The sequence below is a fragment of the Musca domestica genome, unplaced genomic scaffold, assembly GCF_030504385.1.
Source record: "Musca domestica strain aabys unplaced genomic scaffold, Musca_domestica.polishedcontigs.V.1.1 12, whole genome shotgun sequence".
Lineage (NCBI taxonomy): Eukaryota > Metazoa > Arthropoda > Insecta > Diptera > Muscidae > Musca > Musca domestica.
Window position 1 is genome coordinate 13432871 of NW_026712155.1, and position 18468 is coordinate 13451338.

Genomic DNA, 18468 nt, shown 5'->3' on the forward strand with positions numbered 1-18468 from the left:
GTTTTAAAAGAGAAACAAATAGGAAAAAATCAGGATATTTCTAAAGTTTATATTGTATTTTCACCACAAAATTTGAAATTTAGATACAAAATTTTATATTAATTGTAATTTATTGATTATTTCAATTCTTTTCCATAACAAATCACCGAGATCGCTGACTAAAAATGCGTTTTCCCCAAACCATTGGCGTTGACAACACTCGACAATTCAATTAGAATTTTTTTTCTTTTGTGTAAAGTGGATTTATTTGGAGAAGAATTACAAAGATTTTTCAACGAAATTAATTACATTTTGTGGATAAAAATGTGTTCGCAAATAAAATAACAACTACGGTTTAGCGTGCAAGCCGAAAATTGTTCTTTGGAATCGGCCAAAACGTCGAGAAATTAACGAAAATGATTTGTGGGATCGTAATTGAACGCAATTGAAACGAGAAAAACAGCAGCAAGAAAAAGAGAAGAATAGAAACAAAAAAGGCAAAAGCAACGATACGACGAGAAAAACAATTTGATTTCACGATATTTTTTCTACTAGAAACAAGAAAAAAAAAGAAAAACAAAATTAAGTGTGTGTAAAGAAAGGAAAAGCAATTCATTACAACATATTGGCATTGTCCTCCTCCTTCTTCCGAAAAAAAACGCTCAACACCCAGAGGGAATTAGTTGATCAAGTAAGTTTAAAAGTTTAACAAAACGAAATCATAAGGAATAAAACAACAACAAAAATGTCAATACAAGACGACAGAAAAAACCTCAGTTTCACCACCCACCTTTTGTTGTTATGTTTTCGATAAACACAAATGGATGTTTGGCCCCCCCCCACCTTGTCACCCTGTTATGGTCACATTTTTTCTCCACTCTCGTCGTTTGTCTATAATACACAATAGAGCCCCAATAGCCAAAACGCCCAGCCAGCCAGCAGCAGTGTGATGTAGATTAAAAACAAAAACAAAAAAGCAAAGCAATACAAATATGAATGAAAATAAGTGTTGGTTCTTAAATATGAGAGCTAAACTAGCAGTGTGAAGCTTGCGACTTGACATCGTGATTCCGGACATGTAGCGAATTTTGCTTTTGCTAGAATTTCTTCCAGTTCCCTGTACCCCATGAACGATATTTCAAGGTCTGGGTTGAATGTGCTCACCACAATAATGTGTTCATGCCAATGTGCAATTTCATTTTACATAGTGACCTTTAATTGTCCCCCATGTGTTGTACAACGGGGCCAACAAGTATACAAAGGTCCTTTTTTTTTAAAAGGAAATATTTTTAGAAATGCCAGTAGATAGCTTGTTTTATTTAAAGGTTCAGGAAAGTGGACTTGATTTTAAGGTAATCATTGAAAAACGCACCTAGGAAAGCTCTCCTTTTCGGTAAAAATGCAAATCCTAAAGTTAATGGCATTATTTTTTTTGGCAATTTCAAGGTATCCTAATTAAGCTAAGGGAGGATTCTTACAGTTTTCTCCATTTCCTTTTTCAAGTTCATACCAGCGATGACCTGTGATTTTATTTTTTGGTGTTTCAACATTCAAAATTCAAAGTACAATTCGCCCCACCGAAGTATATCTGATATTAGTTTTGTAAAACATTCAATCTATTAGGGGAATTCCCCTGATAATAATCCATACAATTTCGTAATTGTGCCCCATGGTGACAATAGCCTGGGCAGTATCGAATAAGTGTTGTACGGCGAGGAAATGTAATTTTTGCAAATTAAGAAAATAATTTGGTTTTCGAACTATCAACAGAAATTAGAGAAAATACGAAGAGCTTCATGGTCAAATCTTTGGTTCGAGAATTGGACGAGAAGGAATCGCAAACACGTGGGTCCCAATTTTTTTTTACTAAAAAAAAAAATCGTGAAACCCCTCGGATCCCTCCAAAATTTTTCTCTCCACGTGGATTTTCCCCGGTTTTTCGCCAGACTCTTGGGTCTTTCAATTTTTTTCTAGAGCGAAAAATTCGCCAATCATGAAACTTTCCAAACTTCTGGGGTTTTTCTCTTTCTCTATTAGAAAACTTCAAGTAGGAATCTTTTTTCTCGGAAGGTCTTCTGAGGAATAATATCTTTTGTTCGTAGTAGAATTCCAAATGGCCTTTTACCTCCCCAAGGTTTTTCGCCAGACTCTTGGGTCGTTGAAGTTTTTTCTAGAGCAAAAAATTTGCCAGATCCGAAAGAAGTCTCGTCGAGATTTTTCATATAGAAAAAAATCGCCAGACCCTTGGCTCTAGTCGATGTTTTTTCTATAGAAAAAAATTCGCCAGACCCTTGGGTCTCGTCGAGGTTTTTTCTATGGAAAAAAATCGTCAGGCCCTTGGGTCTGGTCAAGATTTTTCTATAGAAAAAAATTCGTCAGAATCTTGGGTCTAATTTTTTCTATAGAAAAAAATTCGCCAGACCCTTGGGTCTCGTCGAGGTTTTTTCTATAGAAAAAATTCGCCAGACCCTTGGGTCTCGTCGAGGTTTTTTCTATAGAAAAAAATTCGCCAGACCCTTGGGTCTCGTCGAGGTTTTTTCTATAGAAAAAAATTCGCCAGACCCTTGGGTCTCGTCGAGGTTTTTTCTATAGAAAAAAATTCGCCAGACCCTTGGGTCTCGTCGAGGTTTTTTCTATAGAAAAAAATTCGCCAGACCCTTGGGTCTCGTCGAGGTTTTTTCTATAGAAAAAAATTCGCCAGACCCTTGGGTCTCGTCGAGGTTTTTTTCTATAGAAAAAAAAAAAAATTCGTCAGACCCTTGGCTCTAGTCGAGATTGTTTCCTATAGAAAAAAATTCGCCAGACCCTTGGCTCTAGTCGAGGTTTTTTCTATAGAAAAAAATTCGCCAGACCCTTGGCTCTAGTCGATGTTTTTTTCTATAGAAAAAAATTCGCCAGACCCTTGGCTCTAGTCGATGTTTTTTTCTATAGAAAAAAATTCGTCAGACCCTTGGCTCTAGTCGATGTTTTTTTCTATAGAAAAAAATTCGTCAGATCCTTCGCTCTAGTCGAGGTTTTTTTTTATAGAAAAAAATCGTCAGACCCTTGGCTCTAGTCGAGGTTTTTTCTATAGAAAAAAATTCGCCAGACCCCTGGGTCTCGTCGAGGTTTTTTCTATAGAAAAAAATTCGCCAGACCCCTGGGTCTCGTCGAGGTTTTTTCTATAGAAAAAAATTCGCCAGACCCCTGGGTCTCGTCGAGGTTTTTTCTATAGAAAAAAATTCACCAGACCCCTGGGTCTCGTCGAGGTTTTTTCTATAGAAAAAAATTCGCCAGACCCCTGGGTCTAGTCGAGATTTTTTTCTATGGAAAAAAATTCGCCAGACCCCTGGGTCTCGTCGAGATTTTTTTCTATGGAAAAAAATTCGCCAGACCCCTGGGTCTCGTCGAGGTTTTTTCTATAGAAAAAAATTCACCAGACCCCTGTGTCTCGTCGAGGTTTTCTCTATAGAAAAAAATTCGCCAGACCCCTGGGTCTCGTCGAGGTTTTCTTCTATAGGAAAAACCGCCAGACCCACGGTTTTTTCTTAAGAAAAAAAATTTGAAAAACCATTGGGTCTCGTCGAGGTTTTTTTTTATAGAAAAAATTTGCCAGACCCCTTGGGTATCGTCGGGATTTTTTCTATAGAAAAACATTTACCAGACCCTTGGATATCGTCTAGATTTTTTTTCCATAGAAAAACAATCACAAGACCCTTGGGTATCGTCGAGATTTTTTCTATAGAAAAACAATCACGAGACTCTTAGGGTTTCGCCGAGTTTTTTCTATAGAAAAAGAATCACGAGACCATTGGGGTCTCATCGAGGTTTTTTTCTATAGAAAAACAATCACGGGACCCTTGGGGTCTCGTCGAGGTTTTTCCTATAGAAAAACAATTGCGAGACTCCGAGTTTTTTTTCCTATAGAAAAAGAATTGCAAGACCATTTAGGCGTCCAGGTTTCTTCTATGAAAAAATTTGCAAGACCCCTGGGTCCATGTGTCTGCCACATAACAAAATTGAAATTGCTGTCGTAAAAAATAATTAAATATTCATAGACGATTAACTTTGCTAAATTGAAAATTTGTCTGCTGCATTATTTTCGCCTTGCATAATATCTAATTGAAACACACAAAAACAAATCCACGCTTAAAATTAATTGAAAAAAAAAAAAAACAACAACGACAAAACTAAAAGAAATTCACTTTGTTAGAAATACAACAACACATCTAGCCAGTCAATGCATTCGTGTGTGCAAGAACTTTTTTGTTGTTGAAAAAAAGCAAAACCGAATGCAATTTGTTTGTTGCCATTCGAAAGTGAGTCATTCCTTCACTCCAGCCAGCCCTACTCACTATTGTCGTTGATTACTATTAATTTAATGCGTACTATATTTTATTTTTCATTTTTTTTTGTCAATAATCGCGTTTTGTTTGTTTAATGTCGGTTGATATTCATTCACTGCGCCCCTTGTCACCTCCAAAATGTGGAACTTTCTTTTGGGTTTTTTTTTTCGCTCTTCTTTGTGGCCCAACAGTTTCCGTTTATGGAATTGCCATGGCATGGCTTGAGAATGAAAACAACGAAATTTGTTTTTTTTTTTGTTTATTTAAAGGTGTCCACCGGTGGTTTATAAATAATAATGCTGCCTGTCCAGATCTCCGCTTTAAAATTATTAATTAAAATAAAAAAAATATGTTTCCTTGGTCATCTGGTTTTTCCTCCACTCTTTTGCGCTGTTGCATTTTTTGTTTTGTTTATTTTGTCACAAAAATTGTTTTTTTTTTTTTTTTTTTTAAAGGCAATGTGTTATTGAACTCGAAACACAGCCTACAGTTTCACACTTGCAGCACAGACAGTAATCCTCCTCGTCGTTGCTAGTGATAATATTTGTAAATACGTAGGTAGGTATGTGTGCCATAAAATCTGTAATCATGAAGACCTCATGATAACAAAGGGAGAGGAGGGAGTGGGAGATATTTAATTAAACAAATATTTGCAGATATTGAAGATTAACTGCATTTGCATTGGCAAAAAAATGGAGACCTCTGAAAAAAATTTACAGGCCGTTGTAAATAACTATTTGTCTTTTTTATCTTCCTATTCAATTGACGGCTACAATTGTATCTTATCGTGAGGAAATTTATGGAACTATCATATTTCAATAGAGCAATGTGAGATCATTGATGGTGGGGTCACATAGATTTAAATACACAATGGATAGTAGAAAAAGGGGGATCAGGAATCAATGTTGCGATGGAAGGAATCGCAATCTTCTTCATAAAATACCAGGAAAGTCTTCTCGATCAGGGATCAAAAGACCATAAGATGGAAGGGATAACATAATAGACCATAGAAGAAAAAAAGGTCATCTCTATAGAAGATTAGAGGAACTTCTATTATATAGAAGACTTTTCAAAGCAAGCCGCAAGATGACCACAAAATGAGATAAAATGCCATAGAGGAGAAAAAAGTCTCTCTAAGATTAAAGGAACTTCTATTATATAGAAGCCGAAAGAAGATCACAAAGTTTTCACCTTAGAAGTGCTGAAGGTCTTCTCAATTGAAGGTCTTCTCATAGAAGAGCCACATGACTTCTCAGAGTATTGAAGATCTTCTCATAGAAGAGCAACATGACTCCTCAGAGAAGAGTACAAAGAGTCTGGAAGCATTATCGATAGAAATTCAGGTTGACTTCCAAATACAAGAGCTGAAAGTCTTTGTGATTGGAAACAGGAAGACCTGGACGTCTTCTCCATAGAAAACCACAAGATCTTCGCCATAGAAGACTACAAGGTCTTCTCCACAGAGGACCACAAGGTGTTCTCCATGGAAGACCACAAGGTTTTCTGAATAGAAGTCTACAAATTCTTTTCTACAGAGTGAGATAAAAAAACTGCAACAAAGTCAGACACCATAATTTTCAATTTTTTTTTAAATTTTATTGAATGAATGCAAATTTCGGAAATAGCATCAAATTTTAGAATATTTTTAGATTTGTACGAATTGGTCACCTTTGACACGAATTATGACCTTTAAATGGCCAATGAAATCGTCACACGCTGCCCGAATGTTGCTCTGCGGTATTTTGGGGATCGACACTTTGGTATTTTTTAGTGCCAACCTTGCTTTCCAAAATACTTCAGACACAACGGATTAGTATCCGGAGATTTCGGTGGCCATTGTGCGCTGGAAATGAAACGAGGAACCTCATTTTGTAACCATTCCTGGGTGGTGCGTGTTGAGTTTGATGGTGCTGAGTCCTGTTGGAAAGTCCAAAGTCTGCGGCCAAAATTTTTGCGTGGCCAAGGCTTTAGTACACCCTCCAGAATATTTTCGCTATAATATTAGACACTTATTCTGATGCCACGGTCGATTAATACGAGCGGAGAGCGACCATCGCCTATTATGGCGGCCCACACCATCACCATGGCCGTCGCTAGAGTTCTGGTGGCCATTTTCAGCTGACCTCTTTGACAAGTAAACACGATCATTTTCTTTGCTTACAATCTGCTGGACAAGGAATGTTTCCTAATCGGAGAGAGTCAAATTCGGCAGTTTACCAATTTCGGCCAAGCGAAGCAACTCTTTAGCTCTTATGAGTCTATTTTCTTTCCTTTACGGTGTAAGTTCTTGCACTTTTTGGAATTTCAATGGCTTTACCTCGAGCTCATTTTTCAATATTGCCGAATGAATTATTGCGATGTGTTCAGCTCCCGAGCCATTTTTCGGCCACAGCGACGTGGGTTTCGATCACACCATCACGCATGAATTCCATCACGAATAACTTTTTTTCTGGAAAATTCTCACCAAAATGCTTCTGTTCGCTTGTAAACAATATAATGAGCTATGACTGGAATAATTTTAACAGCTGTCGGACGAATGGGTTAGAAAAGGAAGCAGTCTGAAGTTGGATGCCGTTTTTTCATTTCACCCTATATAGCATTCGAGGTCCTTAAAACATTATTTAAAAATCCTTGTTTATATTCTTCAAAAATCCTTGTCCTGGAGGTTCTTAAAAAATGCTGTTAAAATCTATGTTTATAGCCCTGGAGGTCCTTCAAAAGATATTCTTTAAAAATCCTTGTTTTAGCATTGGTGGTCCTCAAAAAATCATTCTTTATAAAAATCAAAATATATCGCTCCACAGGTACTTCAAAAAGTTTTCTTTAAAAATTCTCGGTTATCACTATGGAGGTCCTTCAAAATATATTTTTTAAAAATTCTCGTTTATAGCACCTCGAATTCTCTTAAAAATCCACATCTATAGCTTTGGTGGATCTTTAAAAACCAATGTTCATAGCCCTGGAGGTCCTTCAAAAAATAATCTGTAATAAACCATGTTTATAGTCCCGGAGGCCCATAAAAATATTCAGTAAAAATGTATGTTTATAGCCATGGAGGTGCTTCAAAAAATATTCTTTAAGAATCCTCGTTTTAGCAATGGGGGTCCACGAAAAATAATTTAAAAAAAACAAATTTTATAGCTCTGGTGTTACTTCAAAATTTTTTCTTTAAAAAATCATCGGTTATCACTCTGGAGGTCCTTCAAAAAATATTTTTAAAAAATCCTCGTTTAAAGAACTGGTGGTCCTTGCAAAAAATATATTTTTTTAAATTCTCGATTATTGCTCTGTTGTTCCTTGTTTATAGCTCTGACTGTCCTCGAAGAAATATTCTTTGAAAAATCTCTTTGGAAGCCTAAAAAATATTATTTAAAAACCTTGTTCTTGGCCTTGAAAAAGTATGTTTTTAAAATCCACGGGGGATATCCTACCCTTGTTTTTTTTTAAATCCTCGGTTATCACTCTGGAGTTCTTTCAAAAAAACATGTTTTGAAAACCTCGTTTTTAAAAACAATTGTCGATTATTCCTTTTGTGTTTTGTTCTCGTTTATAGCTCTGTTTGTCCTTTAAGGAATAATCTTCAAAAATCCTCGTTGGAAGCCTTGTTGGTCGGCTAAAAAATATTGTTTGTAAAAATCTTGTTTGTAGCTTCAGAGGTCTTTGTCCTTCAAAAAATGTCATTTGGTGGTCCTTCAAAATAATATACTTCAAAAATCCGGCCCTTGAACATTTTCTTTAAAAAATCTAATTTTGAAGAAAATATTTAGCCATTAAATTCCACCAAATATTGTCAGAGATCCTTGACAAAATATGTTGTTAAAATCCACGTGCATATCCTTGGTGGTCCTTCAAAAAATGTCATTGATGATCCTTCAAAAATATTCTTCAAAAATCCGCCCTTAAAGATTTTCTTTTAAAAATATAATTTTGAAACTCGGTTGATCGCTGAAAAATACTTAGCCATCAAATTCCATCAAATATTGTCAGAGGTCCTTGAAGTCCTTCAAAAAATGTCATTGGAGGGCTAACTTTGAAGCTCCGTTGATCCCTGAAAAGTATTTAGCCATCAAATTCCACAAAATATTGCCAGAGGTCCTTGAAAAAATATGTTTTAAAATCCACGTGTATATCCTTGATAGTCCTTCAAAAATGTAATTTTGGTGGTCCTTCGAAAATATTCTTCAAAATCCAGCCCTTGCAATTTTCTCTGAAAATCTAATTTTGAAAGCTCTGAAAAATAATTTTCCGAAAATTTCATTTGAAATAACAATTAATTCAAAATCCTTTACCTTTCTTCTTCTCCTTCTTTGCAGACATTACAAACATTGCGTATAACTACATGGGCATACAAATGCAACTTGTAATAGGAAATTTGTTATCAAACCTCATCAGCAACAAGATCAGCAGGAGCAGCAAAAGCAACAGCCGACGGAACAACAACAGCAGCAGCACAGCATCAATCAAATCAGCTACGAGAACGACAACAAATATTCGATCCACTTTAAAAGATTTCTTTGTTTGTAGGGGACCAAAAACACACAAAACAACAACAGCAGCAAGAAAAGAAAAAAGCGGCGACGACTGCAAACAAAATACAACGATATCATCTACGTAGAGTCAAGAAGAACCTCGGCAGCAAGTAACGTCATATAGCCACAAACAAAAAAAAAAAAAATAAGGAGAAACACCAACAAATTCTGCCTGTGTAGGAGAACAAGACACGGCTGCCATTAACACTGCAGGCAGCAGGTCACAGGCCCATTCAACGATTGGAAGTTTGTATAAGATTAATTTAATGATTTTCATAGAATACAATTTTAAAACTGAATATGTTTTTTTTTTAAATTTCCCGTAGGCTCTGCAAACCTCTGCATTTTTTTGGCCATCTATAATGGAGTCTTTAAAATGTAGCCGCCTTGTGACACCACTTCTGATAGCCTGCACATGTATTTTAAGTCCATTGCTGGAAGTTGATGCCCACATTTTGGTGTATCGACGCATTACCAATCAGGTTCTTGTAAATTTCTTACAGTTGTGTTGCTAAAAATAGCGGATTTTTTTAATTAATACTTTTTTTTTAAAACCCCTTAGCTCATTGAAGAATACAATGATATGCCTGCCCAATTTGGACCCAGTCTCACATCGAGCGGCATTAAGGTGTTTGCGGTGCCAGCTGTACCCAGCGATGCCTGTGACAAGATAGCACCACCACCAACTCACAACCTTGGTTATCCCAGCAATGCAAAATATGCAGCCATTATACAAAGGTGGGTATCAATGCGTGATTTGAATACAGAATTTGCAATACTACTTGACATTAATTTTGAAATATGTTTTATTCACTTTTTTCCGTAAAATATGCCGATTGTGTTTAGTAATCAAAGGTACTCTTTGTTTTTTTGTAAAAACAAGAAGGATATTTTTTTAAATGCACTATTTTAAAGCTTATTTTTATAATTTTCTAGCATTAGATTTTCTTTTAAAATAATTGCATTTTTTCGGCATATTAACGTTTTGGACTGAAGGTATATGTCTGTTGTAAAATTGACGGACGTTTTGCACATCTTCGCCAATTCGTGTCCAATACTAATTGGTTTAAGGTGCGCAACTACATGAATTCAGCAACTGCTAGATAGAAGCGAGAAGGAGAAGAAAAGCTTTAGAAAAGTCTAGTGTAGGTGGCCTGACTAGCCAGGTAATGGCTTTGGCAAATTTCTTAGTAATGATGGGATCTATGCCTGAAAATAAAGAAATTCTGTCTCCAACCTGTCTCCAAATCGCCTATGTCTCTTATTGGATAACATGGGACAGGTGTAAAGTAGATTGATCAATCGTCTCTACCTCTTTTCTTGCCATCAGATATCTTTTTCTTTTTTCTTGAGGTCAAATATCTGATACTGCATTCAGTATTTGAAAAATCAAATTTTGAAATTTGGATGGTCTTTAAAATCCTCAAAAAATGTGGCAATTTCTTAGTGATGATGGGATCTATACCTGAAAATAAAGTATTTCTGTCTCCAGCTTGTCTCCAAATAGCCTATGTCTCTTGTTGGATAAAATGGGGCAGATACAAAGTAGATGTTCAATCGTCTCTACCTCTTTTTCTTGTTATCAGATATCTTTTTCTTTTGAGGTCAAATATCTGATACTGCAGTGACCATTCAGTATTTGAAAAATCACATTTTGAAGTTTGGATGGTCCTTAAAAGCCCTCGAACAAATACTGTTGAAAAATTCTAGTTTGTGGTACTGTTGGCCCTTGGAAAGTCGACGAAAAAATCTCTTGAAAAATATGCGAAAAAAGTGCATATTTGAGGTTCTGTGGGTCCTTGAAAAGTTCTCGAAAATATTCCTTCCTTAACAGGTTATCGGAATCAGATTTAAGACATTGTGGATCTCGAAAAGCCTCAACTAATTCTGTTAAAAATTTAACAATTTAAGGTCTTTTCATCCTTGACAAGTCCTCTTACCAATCTGTTGAGAAATCCATAATTGAGGTCACTGAAAAGTTGTTAAAAAAAATTGAAAATTTGTCGAAAAAACCATGTTTTAGGCACTCTTGGTCCTTGAAAATATTCTGCTAAAAATCCACATTTGAAGCACTTTGGGTCCTTAGAAAGTCTTTGAACAAATCATGGTGACAAATCCACGTTTGAGACACATTTGGTACTTGAAAAGCCGCCTAAAAATCAGTTGAAACATCCTCGAAGAAGTCGTTGTGTGCAGCACTGTTGGTCCTTGAAAAGTCTCGAAGTTATCCAAAATTTCTGTTGAAAATCGAATCTTAAAGCTCGGATAGTCCATGGAAAATACTATTGGAAAATTCCAGTTTGAGGTACTGTTGGACCTTGGAAAGTCGTCGAAAAAATCTGTTGAAAAATCTTCGTGGGCCTTTGAAAATTACTCCGTTCTGAGGGTCCTTGAAAAGTTCTCGAAAATATTCCTTCCTCAAAAGGTTATTGAAATTTGAGACATTGTTGGGTCTCGAAGAACCTCAACAAATTCTGTTGAAAATTTAATAATTAAGGTCTTTTCATCCTTGGCAAGTCCTCTTACCAATCTGTTGATAAATCCATATTTGAGGTACTTTAGGTCCCTGAAAAGTTGTTGAAAAATTATCGCAAAATCCATGTTTCAGGCACTCCTTGAAAAGATCCTGCTAAAAATCCACATTTGAAACACTTTGGGTCCTTGGAGAGTCCTCGAACAAATTTTTGTTAAAAAAATCCACATTTGAAGCTCTTTTGGTCTTTCGAAAATCCTTGAACAAATACTCTTGACCAATCCATGTTTAAGGTACGGTTGGTCCTTGAAAAGTCGTCAAAATATCTGTTGAAATTCTCGAAAAAAATCCATGTTTAAGATACTGTTGGTCCTAGTGCAGTTGAGGCACTGTTGGTCCTAAAAAAGATATCGAAAATATCTGCTGAAGACCCATTTTAAAGCTCGGATAGTCCATGGAAAGTCCTCTATTAAAAAATTCTTGTTTGAGGTTGAAAATTTACATTTGAGGCACTATTAAGGTTACCGTGTTTGAAGCATATAGGTCCTTGAAAAGTCCTCGGGAAAATTCTCCTAAAAATCTAGATCTATAGCCTTTGTGGTCCATGAAAAATATCCTTAACAATCCTTGTTTATAGCACTGGATGTGCTTTCTGTAAAAATCCATATCTATAGTCCCGGAAGGTCCTTTAAAAAATATTCTTTTATAATCCTCGTTTTAGCATTCGAACAATATTCTTTAAAACACCAAATTTATAGCTCTGGGGTGGTACTTCAAAAAGTTATCTTTAAAATATTCACGGTTATCCTAGTTTATAGCCCTGCTTGGGCCCACCACGATTGTTAGATCAGATGTTCTTCAGCTCCTCCAAATTAACGGCCAGATGTGCTTAGATATCATACAACCGGTTTAAAAGTGACATCTTCTGTTAGCTTCTTCGATGGGAGATTTTTGAAGCTGCTGGCATCAGTCGTTAAATCAATCGACTGGCATTCGCCTCGAGCTAATTCAACACTTCATTTCCTACTACAATATTGCTATGTCCTGCAACAGAAAAGACTTTACCATCCTGAACATAATTGTGCCAAAACTATCCTGGTTGTCTAGGCAGCCGACGTTCTTCAGCTGCTATGAATGGGAAATGAACTCCCAGAATGACATTCATACCTGACTCACATTTGCTGATTAGCTTCTTGATCTAGAAACACTCTCCTACAGCGTTGGTCATCAATCTCCCCCTCTTCTTCCTGACACGCCTGGGTGGAGGAGTTTTATCCACCATATAATGCTTTGGATGACTCCCACGATAACTCGCAAGTAGGTACTGCTTGGAAAGCATATGGTTATTTTGACGTACGGGAAGTATCTTTAGCTCTTCCTGTAGATGGTCTACTTGTGTCATTGGGAGGTACCAGTTGCAGTCCTCAGGGCGGCATTCTGGCTGGTCTGGCTGGTTCTTCTACTGCGTGGCACTTGAATTTGCAGGCCACAATGGAGTTGCATAGCTGACTAAAGAGGCCAACAAAGTCTCCTTCTCCGCACCCGAAGTGCACCTTGAGGATCTTACTCCTACTTTTCATTTTGTCACAGATAGCTGTGGCTTGAACCAGCTGCCAAATGTAACCCCTAGGATATTGATGTAATTCCTGTTCGGAATTAAATTTCCCTCCCTCTATTCGGCTGTGTAGGCGGTAAGCTCCGTGAGACCCCTAGGTGGAATTCGTGTTTGGAATTAAATTTCCCACAATCTGCACATATATTTGCAGGCCACACTCGAGTAGCATAGCTGACCACAGATGTCAACATAGTCTCCTTCTCCGCACCCGAAGTCCGCCTTTTGTCACAGATAGCTGTGGCTTGAACCAGCTGCCAAATGTAACCCCTAGGATATTGAGGTAATTCCTGTCGGAATTAAATTTCCCTCCCTCTATTCCGATGTGCAGGCGTTATGCTCGGCGAGACCCCTGGTTGTAATTCAAGTTCGGAATTAAATTTCCCATAACCTGCACATGTATTTGCAGGCCACACTCGAGTTGCATAGCTGACCACAGATGTCAACATAGCCTCCTTCTCCGCACCCGAAGTGCGCCTTGAGGATCTTACTCCTACTTTTCATTTGTCCACAGATAGCTGTGGCTTGAACAAACTGCCAAATGTGACCCCTAGGATATTGAGGTAATTCCAGTTCGGAATTTAATTTCCCTCCCTCTATTCGGCTGTGTATACGGTAAGCTGCGCGAGACCCCTAGGTGTAATTCATGTTCGGAATTAAATTCCCACAACTTGCACATTCAGCTGTGTTATCATATCCGCATACCATGTGGTAAGGAGTGTGATCGTTGATTTAGGTGCGGATATTTTCATATCTCTCGTGTGGAAGTAGGCTGCAACCTTACACATATGTCATCCACACCGACGTCATGATCGTACATTTATCCCCATACTTTACGATTTCTATGCCGTCTGGAGGGCGAGGATTTGGGAAAGGAAGTGGGTTAAACAAAATAAAATACAGAATTAAAATGCATGGCAGTCCAGTGGCTTTTTTTGTGGAAGATCTGAGGCCAAGAAGGCAGTATCTAAATTTTTAAAGACATGGGAGAACAAACTACCCATTAACTATAGGATTTCTAAAGTTCCAATTTTTTTAGACAATTTAAATGGCCTCCAATGATGCGAAAAAATTAACGTTTCAAAAATGTTATTTTTATTTAGGGCAGATAAAAGAATTAATTTTTAAAACCTCAAAGATTTTTCCAGTTTCAATCATTTTTTTGAGATATTTGAATAGATTATCTCGAATAACAAAAGTTTAATTTTTTTCAATTTTTTTGTCATTTAATTTGCCTTTATTTAAATTCTTTTTTTAACGCTTTCAAATACCTCTATTTATCTCTTAAGCTAATCCATTTTCTAAACCATCAAATTGCATCAAATATTCTTCCCTTTTATTCCTATCATTTCAGAGGCTGGTGTGGATTGTACATTCGAGTTGAAGGTACGCAATGCCCAGGCGGCACGATTCGATGCTGTGGTTATCTACAACAATAACAGTGATGATTTGGGTTTGTATTCTCGGAAACCCCTTTTAAATGAACTAAATTCTAAACAAATGTTTAATTTTCAATTTCAGAACACATGTCAGCCCAAAATTCCAGCGGTATTATGATACCATCGGTCTTTGTTGGCCATACCACGGGCATGAATCTGCGATCATTCTTTACACCGGAAATTGTTTTGGTCATAAACGATGAGCTGCCATTCAATATCAATACCCAATTGATTTTACCATTTTCCATTCTAATTGGTCTATGTTTTCTAACAATGGTAGGTCGCTGAGATTTTCCTAAATTTGAAATTTGAATAACTTCTCTAATTATTCCCATAGATATTCTACATGATCTACAGATGTATACGAGAAGAAAGAAATTTGCGTCGCTACCGCTTGCCCAAGCGCATGTTGAAAAAGCTGCCCATCATAAAGTTTACGAAAAACAGCAACATTGCCTACGACACTTGTGTGATCTGTATCGAGACATTTGCCGAGGGTGATAAATTAAGGGTCTTACCATGCAAACATCGTAAGTTTTTGAGAAGATTTTTGTTTCCAAGGAAATTAGGAATACAATTTATCGTTTCTTTCTTTCCTAACAGCCTATCACAGCAATTGCATCGATGTTTGGCTAACCGAAAACAAGCGCGAGTGCCCAATTTGCAAGCGTAAGGTTTTTACGAAAGGCGAAGCCCGATCACAACGGAATCGACAGTCTTCATTGGATAGTATAGTGGATACTGATGACGATACCGCCCCATTGTTACAACAATCGTCGCAGAGTTCATTGACAACAACAATGTCATCGAACAACTCCACACGTCATGGTACATTTCAACGGGGCTCCACACCGGGTGGTGGTGCAGCAGATGTTACATCGGATGATGAAAATAGTAAGGATTCAAGATTAAAATATAAGAGATCTTATCTAGGATTGTCGAAGTTTTTTTTTTTCATAAAAAAATCGCCGAGACCAATTGTATGTCTCCGATGTTTTTTCCATATCAAAAATTCGCCGAGGTTTTTTCCATAGAAAAAAGTTTTTTCTTTAGAAAAAAATTCATGAGACCCCTGGGTCTCTTCGAGGTTTGTCTTTAGAAAAAAATTCGCCGAGACCCTTGGGTCTCTTCGAGGTTTTGTCTTTAGAAAAAAATTCGCCGAGACCCTTGGGTCTCTTCGAGGTTTTTTTTCTATAGAAAAAAATTCGTGAGGCCCATGGGTCTATCTGAGGTTTTTTCTATAGAAAAAATTCGCCGAGACCCTCGGTCTCTCTGAGGTTTTTTCTATAGAAAAAAATTGGACGAAACCCTGGGTCTCTTCGAGGTTTTTTCTTAGAAAAAAATTCGCCGAGACCTTTGGGTCTCTTCGAGGTTTTTTCTTTAGAAAAAAATTCGCCGAGACCTTTGGGTCTCTTCGAGGTTTTTTCTTTAGAAAAAAATTCGCCGAGATCTTTGGGTCTCTTCGAGGTTTTTTCTTTAGAAAAAATTCGCCGAGACCCTTGGGTCTCTTCGAGGTTTTTTTCTATAGAAAAAAATTCGCCGAGACCCTTGGGTCTATCCGAGGGTTTTTTCTATAGAAAAAAATTCGCCGAGACCCTTGGGTCTCTTCGAGGTTTTTTTCTATAGAAAAAAATTCGCCGAGACCCTTGGGTCTCTTCGAGGTTTTTTTCTATAGAAAAAAATTCGCCGAGACCCTTGGGTCTCTTCGAGGTTTTTTTTCTATAGAAAAAAATTCGCCGAGACCCTTGGGTCTCTTCGAGGTTTTTTTCTATAGAAAAAAATTCGCCGAGACCCTTGGTCTCTCTTCGAGGTTTTTTTCTATAGAAAAAAATTCGCCGAGACCCTTGGGTCTCTCTTCGAGGTTTTTTCCATAGAAAAAAATTTGCCGCGACCCTTGGGTCTCTTCGAGGTTTTTTCCTATAGAAAAAAATTTGCCGAGACCCTTGGGTCTCTTCGACGTTTTTTTCAATAGAAAAAATTCGCCGAGACCTTTGGGTCTCTTCGAGGTTTTTTCTTCAGAAAAAAATTCGCCGAGACCTTTGGTCTCTTCGAGGTTTTTTCTTCAGAAAAAAATTCGCCGAGACCTTTGGGTCCCTTCGAGGTTTTTTCTTTAGAAAAAAATTCGCCAAGACCTTTGGGTCTCTTCGAGGTTTTTTCTTTAGAAAAAAATTCGCCGAGACCCTTGGGTCTCTTCGAGTTTTTCTTTAGAAAAAAATTCGCCGAGACCCTTGGGCTCTTCGAGGTTTTTTCTTTAGAAAAAAATTCGCCGAGGCCCTTGGGTCTCTTCGAGGTTTTTTGTAGGGAAGAAGAAAATAGGCCGAGACCCTTGGGTCTCTCCGACGTTTTTTTCCATAGAAAAAAATTCGACGACACCCTTGGGTCTCTTCGACGTTTTTTTGTCCATAGAAAAAATTCGCCGAGACCCTTGGGTTCTCTTTCGAGGTTTTTTCTGATAGAAAAAAATTCGCCGAGACCCTTGGGTCTCTTCGAGTTTTTTCTATAGAAAAAAATTCGCGAGACCCTTGGGTCTCTTCGAGGTTTTTTCTATAGAAAAAAATTCGCCGAGACCCTTGGGTCTCTTCGAGGTTTTTTCTATAGAAAAAAATTCGCCGAGACCCTTGGGTATCTTCGAGGTTTTTTCTATAGAAAAAAATTCGCCGAGACCCTGGGTCTCTTGGAGGTTTTTTCCTATAGAAAAAATTCGCCGAGACCCTTGGGTCTCTTCGACCCTATAGAAAAAAATTCGCCGAGACCCTTGGGTCTCTCGAGGTTTTTTTCTACAGAAAAAAATTCGCCGAGAGACCCTTGGGTCTCTTCGAGGTTTTTTTCTATAGAAAAAAATTCGACGAGACCCTTGGGTCTTTTCGAGGTTTTTTCCCCTTGGGTCTCTTCGACGTTTTTTCCATAGAAAGAAATTCGCCGAGACCCTGGGTCTCTTCGACGTTTTTTTCATTAGAAAAAAATTCGCCGAGACCCTTGGGTCTCTTCGACGTTTTTTCCTATAGAAAAAATTTGCCGAGGGTTTTTTCTTTAGAAAAAGCCAAATAATTTTCTGATTTATTTATCCTTCCTTTTATTTTTCCCAGTGCTATCATCAACCCCTGCTCGTCGCATAAATCCTTTGACCGTTCACCAAACCTACCACCCCACTTGGCGGCTCAACTTAACAGTGATGGCTCAGAAGTATTTGGTCCCTACCAATATTCAGGTATGTCGAATCAGTTGGATTAATTGAGTTTGAATTAATTTGAAATGTTTCCAGATGGTTTAGACGCAACCCAACCACAATTAGTGTGGCAGCACCACCCTATCATGAGGATATACTGAGTGATGTCATAGCTGGTGAGCCTACGGCCAATGCAAATGCCTCTACATGGACGGCAGTGTGGCAGCGACGCCACGCTCCCAATCGATAGCTACACATTCGTCAAATAATGTTCTAAATCCGAATTTAAGTGGTTCATTTAAGGAGGAAGACGATGATGAGCCGCCGTACAGTGTATATATGAACCGGCTAGTGTTGTGGTGACTAGCGATCCCATAGATCAGCCACAGGCCAGTGGCACTGTAGATAATAGCCAACAACCGGTTGTGGAGAATGAAACAGATTCGGTTTTTATACAAACACCTACCCAAGGTGGCATAGCTGTGGCTGCATTGCCCCGAGATAGCAATGATGAACCAGTACACACATCCCATGCCACCCGCAGTAATACGGCAAGATTTTGGTAATGGACAAAAAAAAGAAAACGATTAGATTTTTGTTTGTTGTAAAGAGGGAGGCGGAGGAGGAGTAGGGCGGAGGAGTTGGGAGCTTAAGCTAAATGTATGCAAAATTATTTAGTCATTTTTATTTTATTACTCTGTTGTTGTATTTTGCCATGGCTTCCCCTTTTGATAAGGTTTTTGTTTTTTTGTTTTCCAAGGAAACAACAATTCGTCCTTCCTCCTTTCTTAGAAACCAACTTTATTAACAAAAAACAGAAAACAGAATAAATATTGTGATTTATATAAAACCGTTGTATGGTTAAATTGAAAAGAAACAAAAGAAAAAAATAAGAATTAAATATAATATTAAAATAATTAAAAAGAAATTAGCTTACCTACCTAA

General features: G+C 37.6%; 1 protein-coding gene across 1 annotated transcript; it reads left to right on the forward strand.

Moving 5' to 3' along the window:
* The first annotated feature begins 167 nt into the window (after positions 1 to 167).
* Positions 168 to 18160, forward strand: LOC131807222 (E3 ubiquitin-protein ligase Godzilla-like). Its single transcript, XM_059132311.1, has 12 exons — positions 168 to 670; positions 8618 to 9079; positions 9160 to 9315; positions 9396 to 9575; positions 14275 to 14371; positions 14440 to 14633; positions 14695 to 14887; positions 14961 to 15251; positions 17444 to 17565; positions 17620 to 17626; positions 17705 to 17876; positions 17936 to 18160. Exons 3-12 carry the CDS (start codon positions 9196 to 9198, stop codon positions 18087 to 18089), a joined length of 1530 nt encoding a protein of 509 aa, XP_058988294.1. The 5' UTR covers positions 168 to 670; positions 8618 to 9079; positions 9160 to 9195; the 3' UTR covers positions 18090 to 18160.
* The last annotated feature ends 308 nt before the right edge of the window (positions 18161 to 18468 follow it).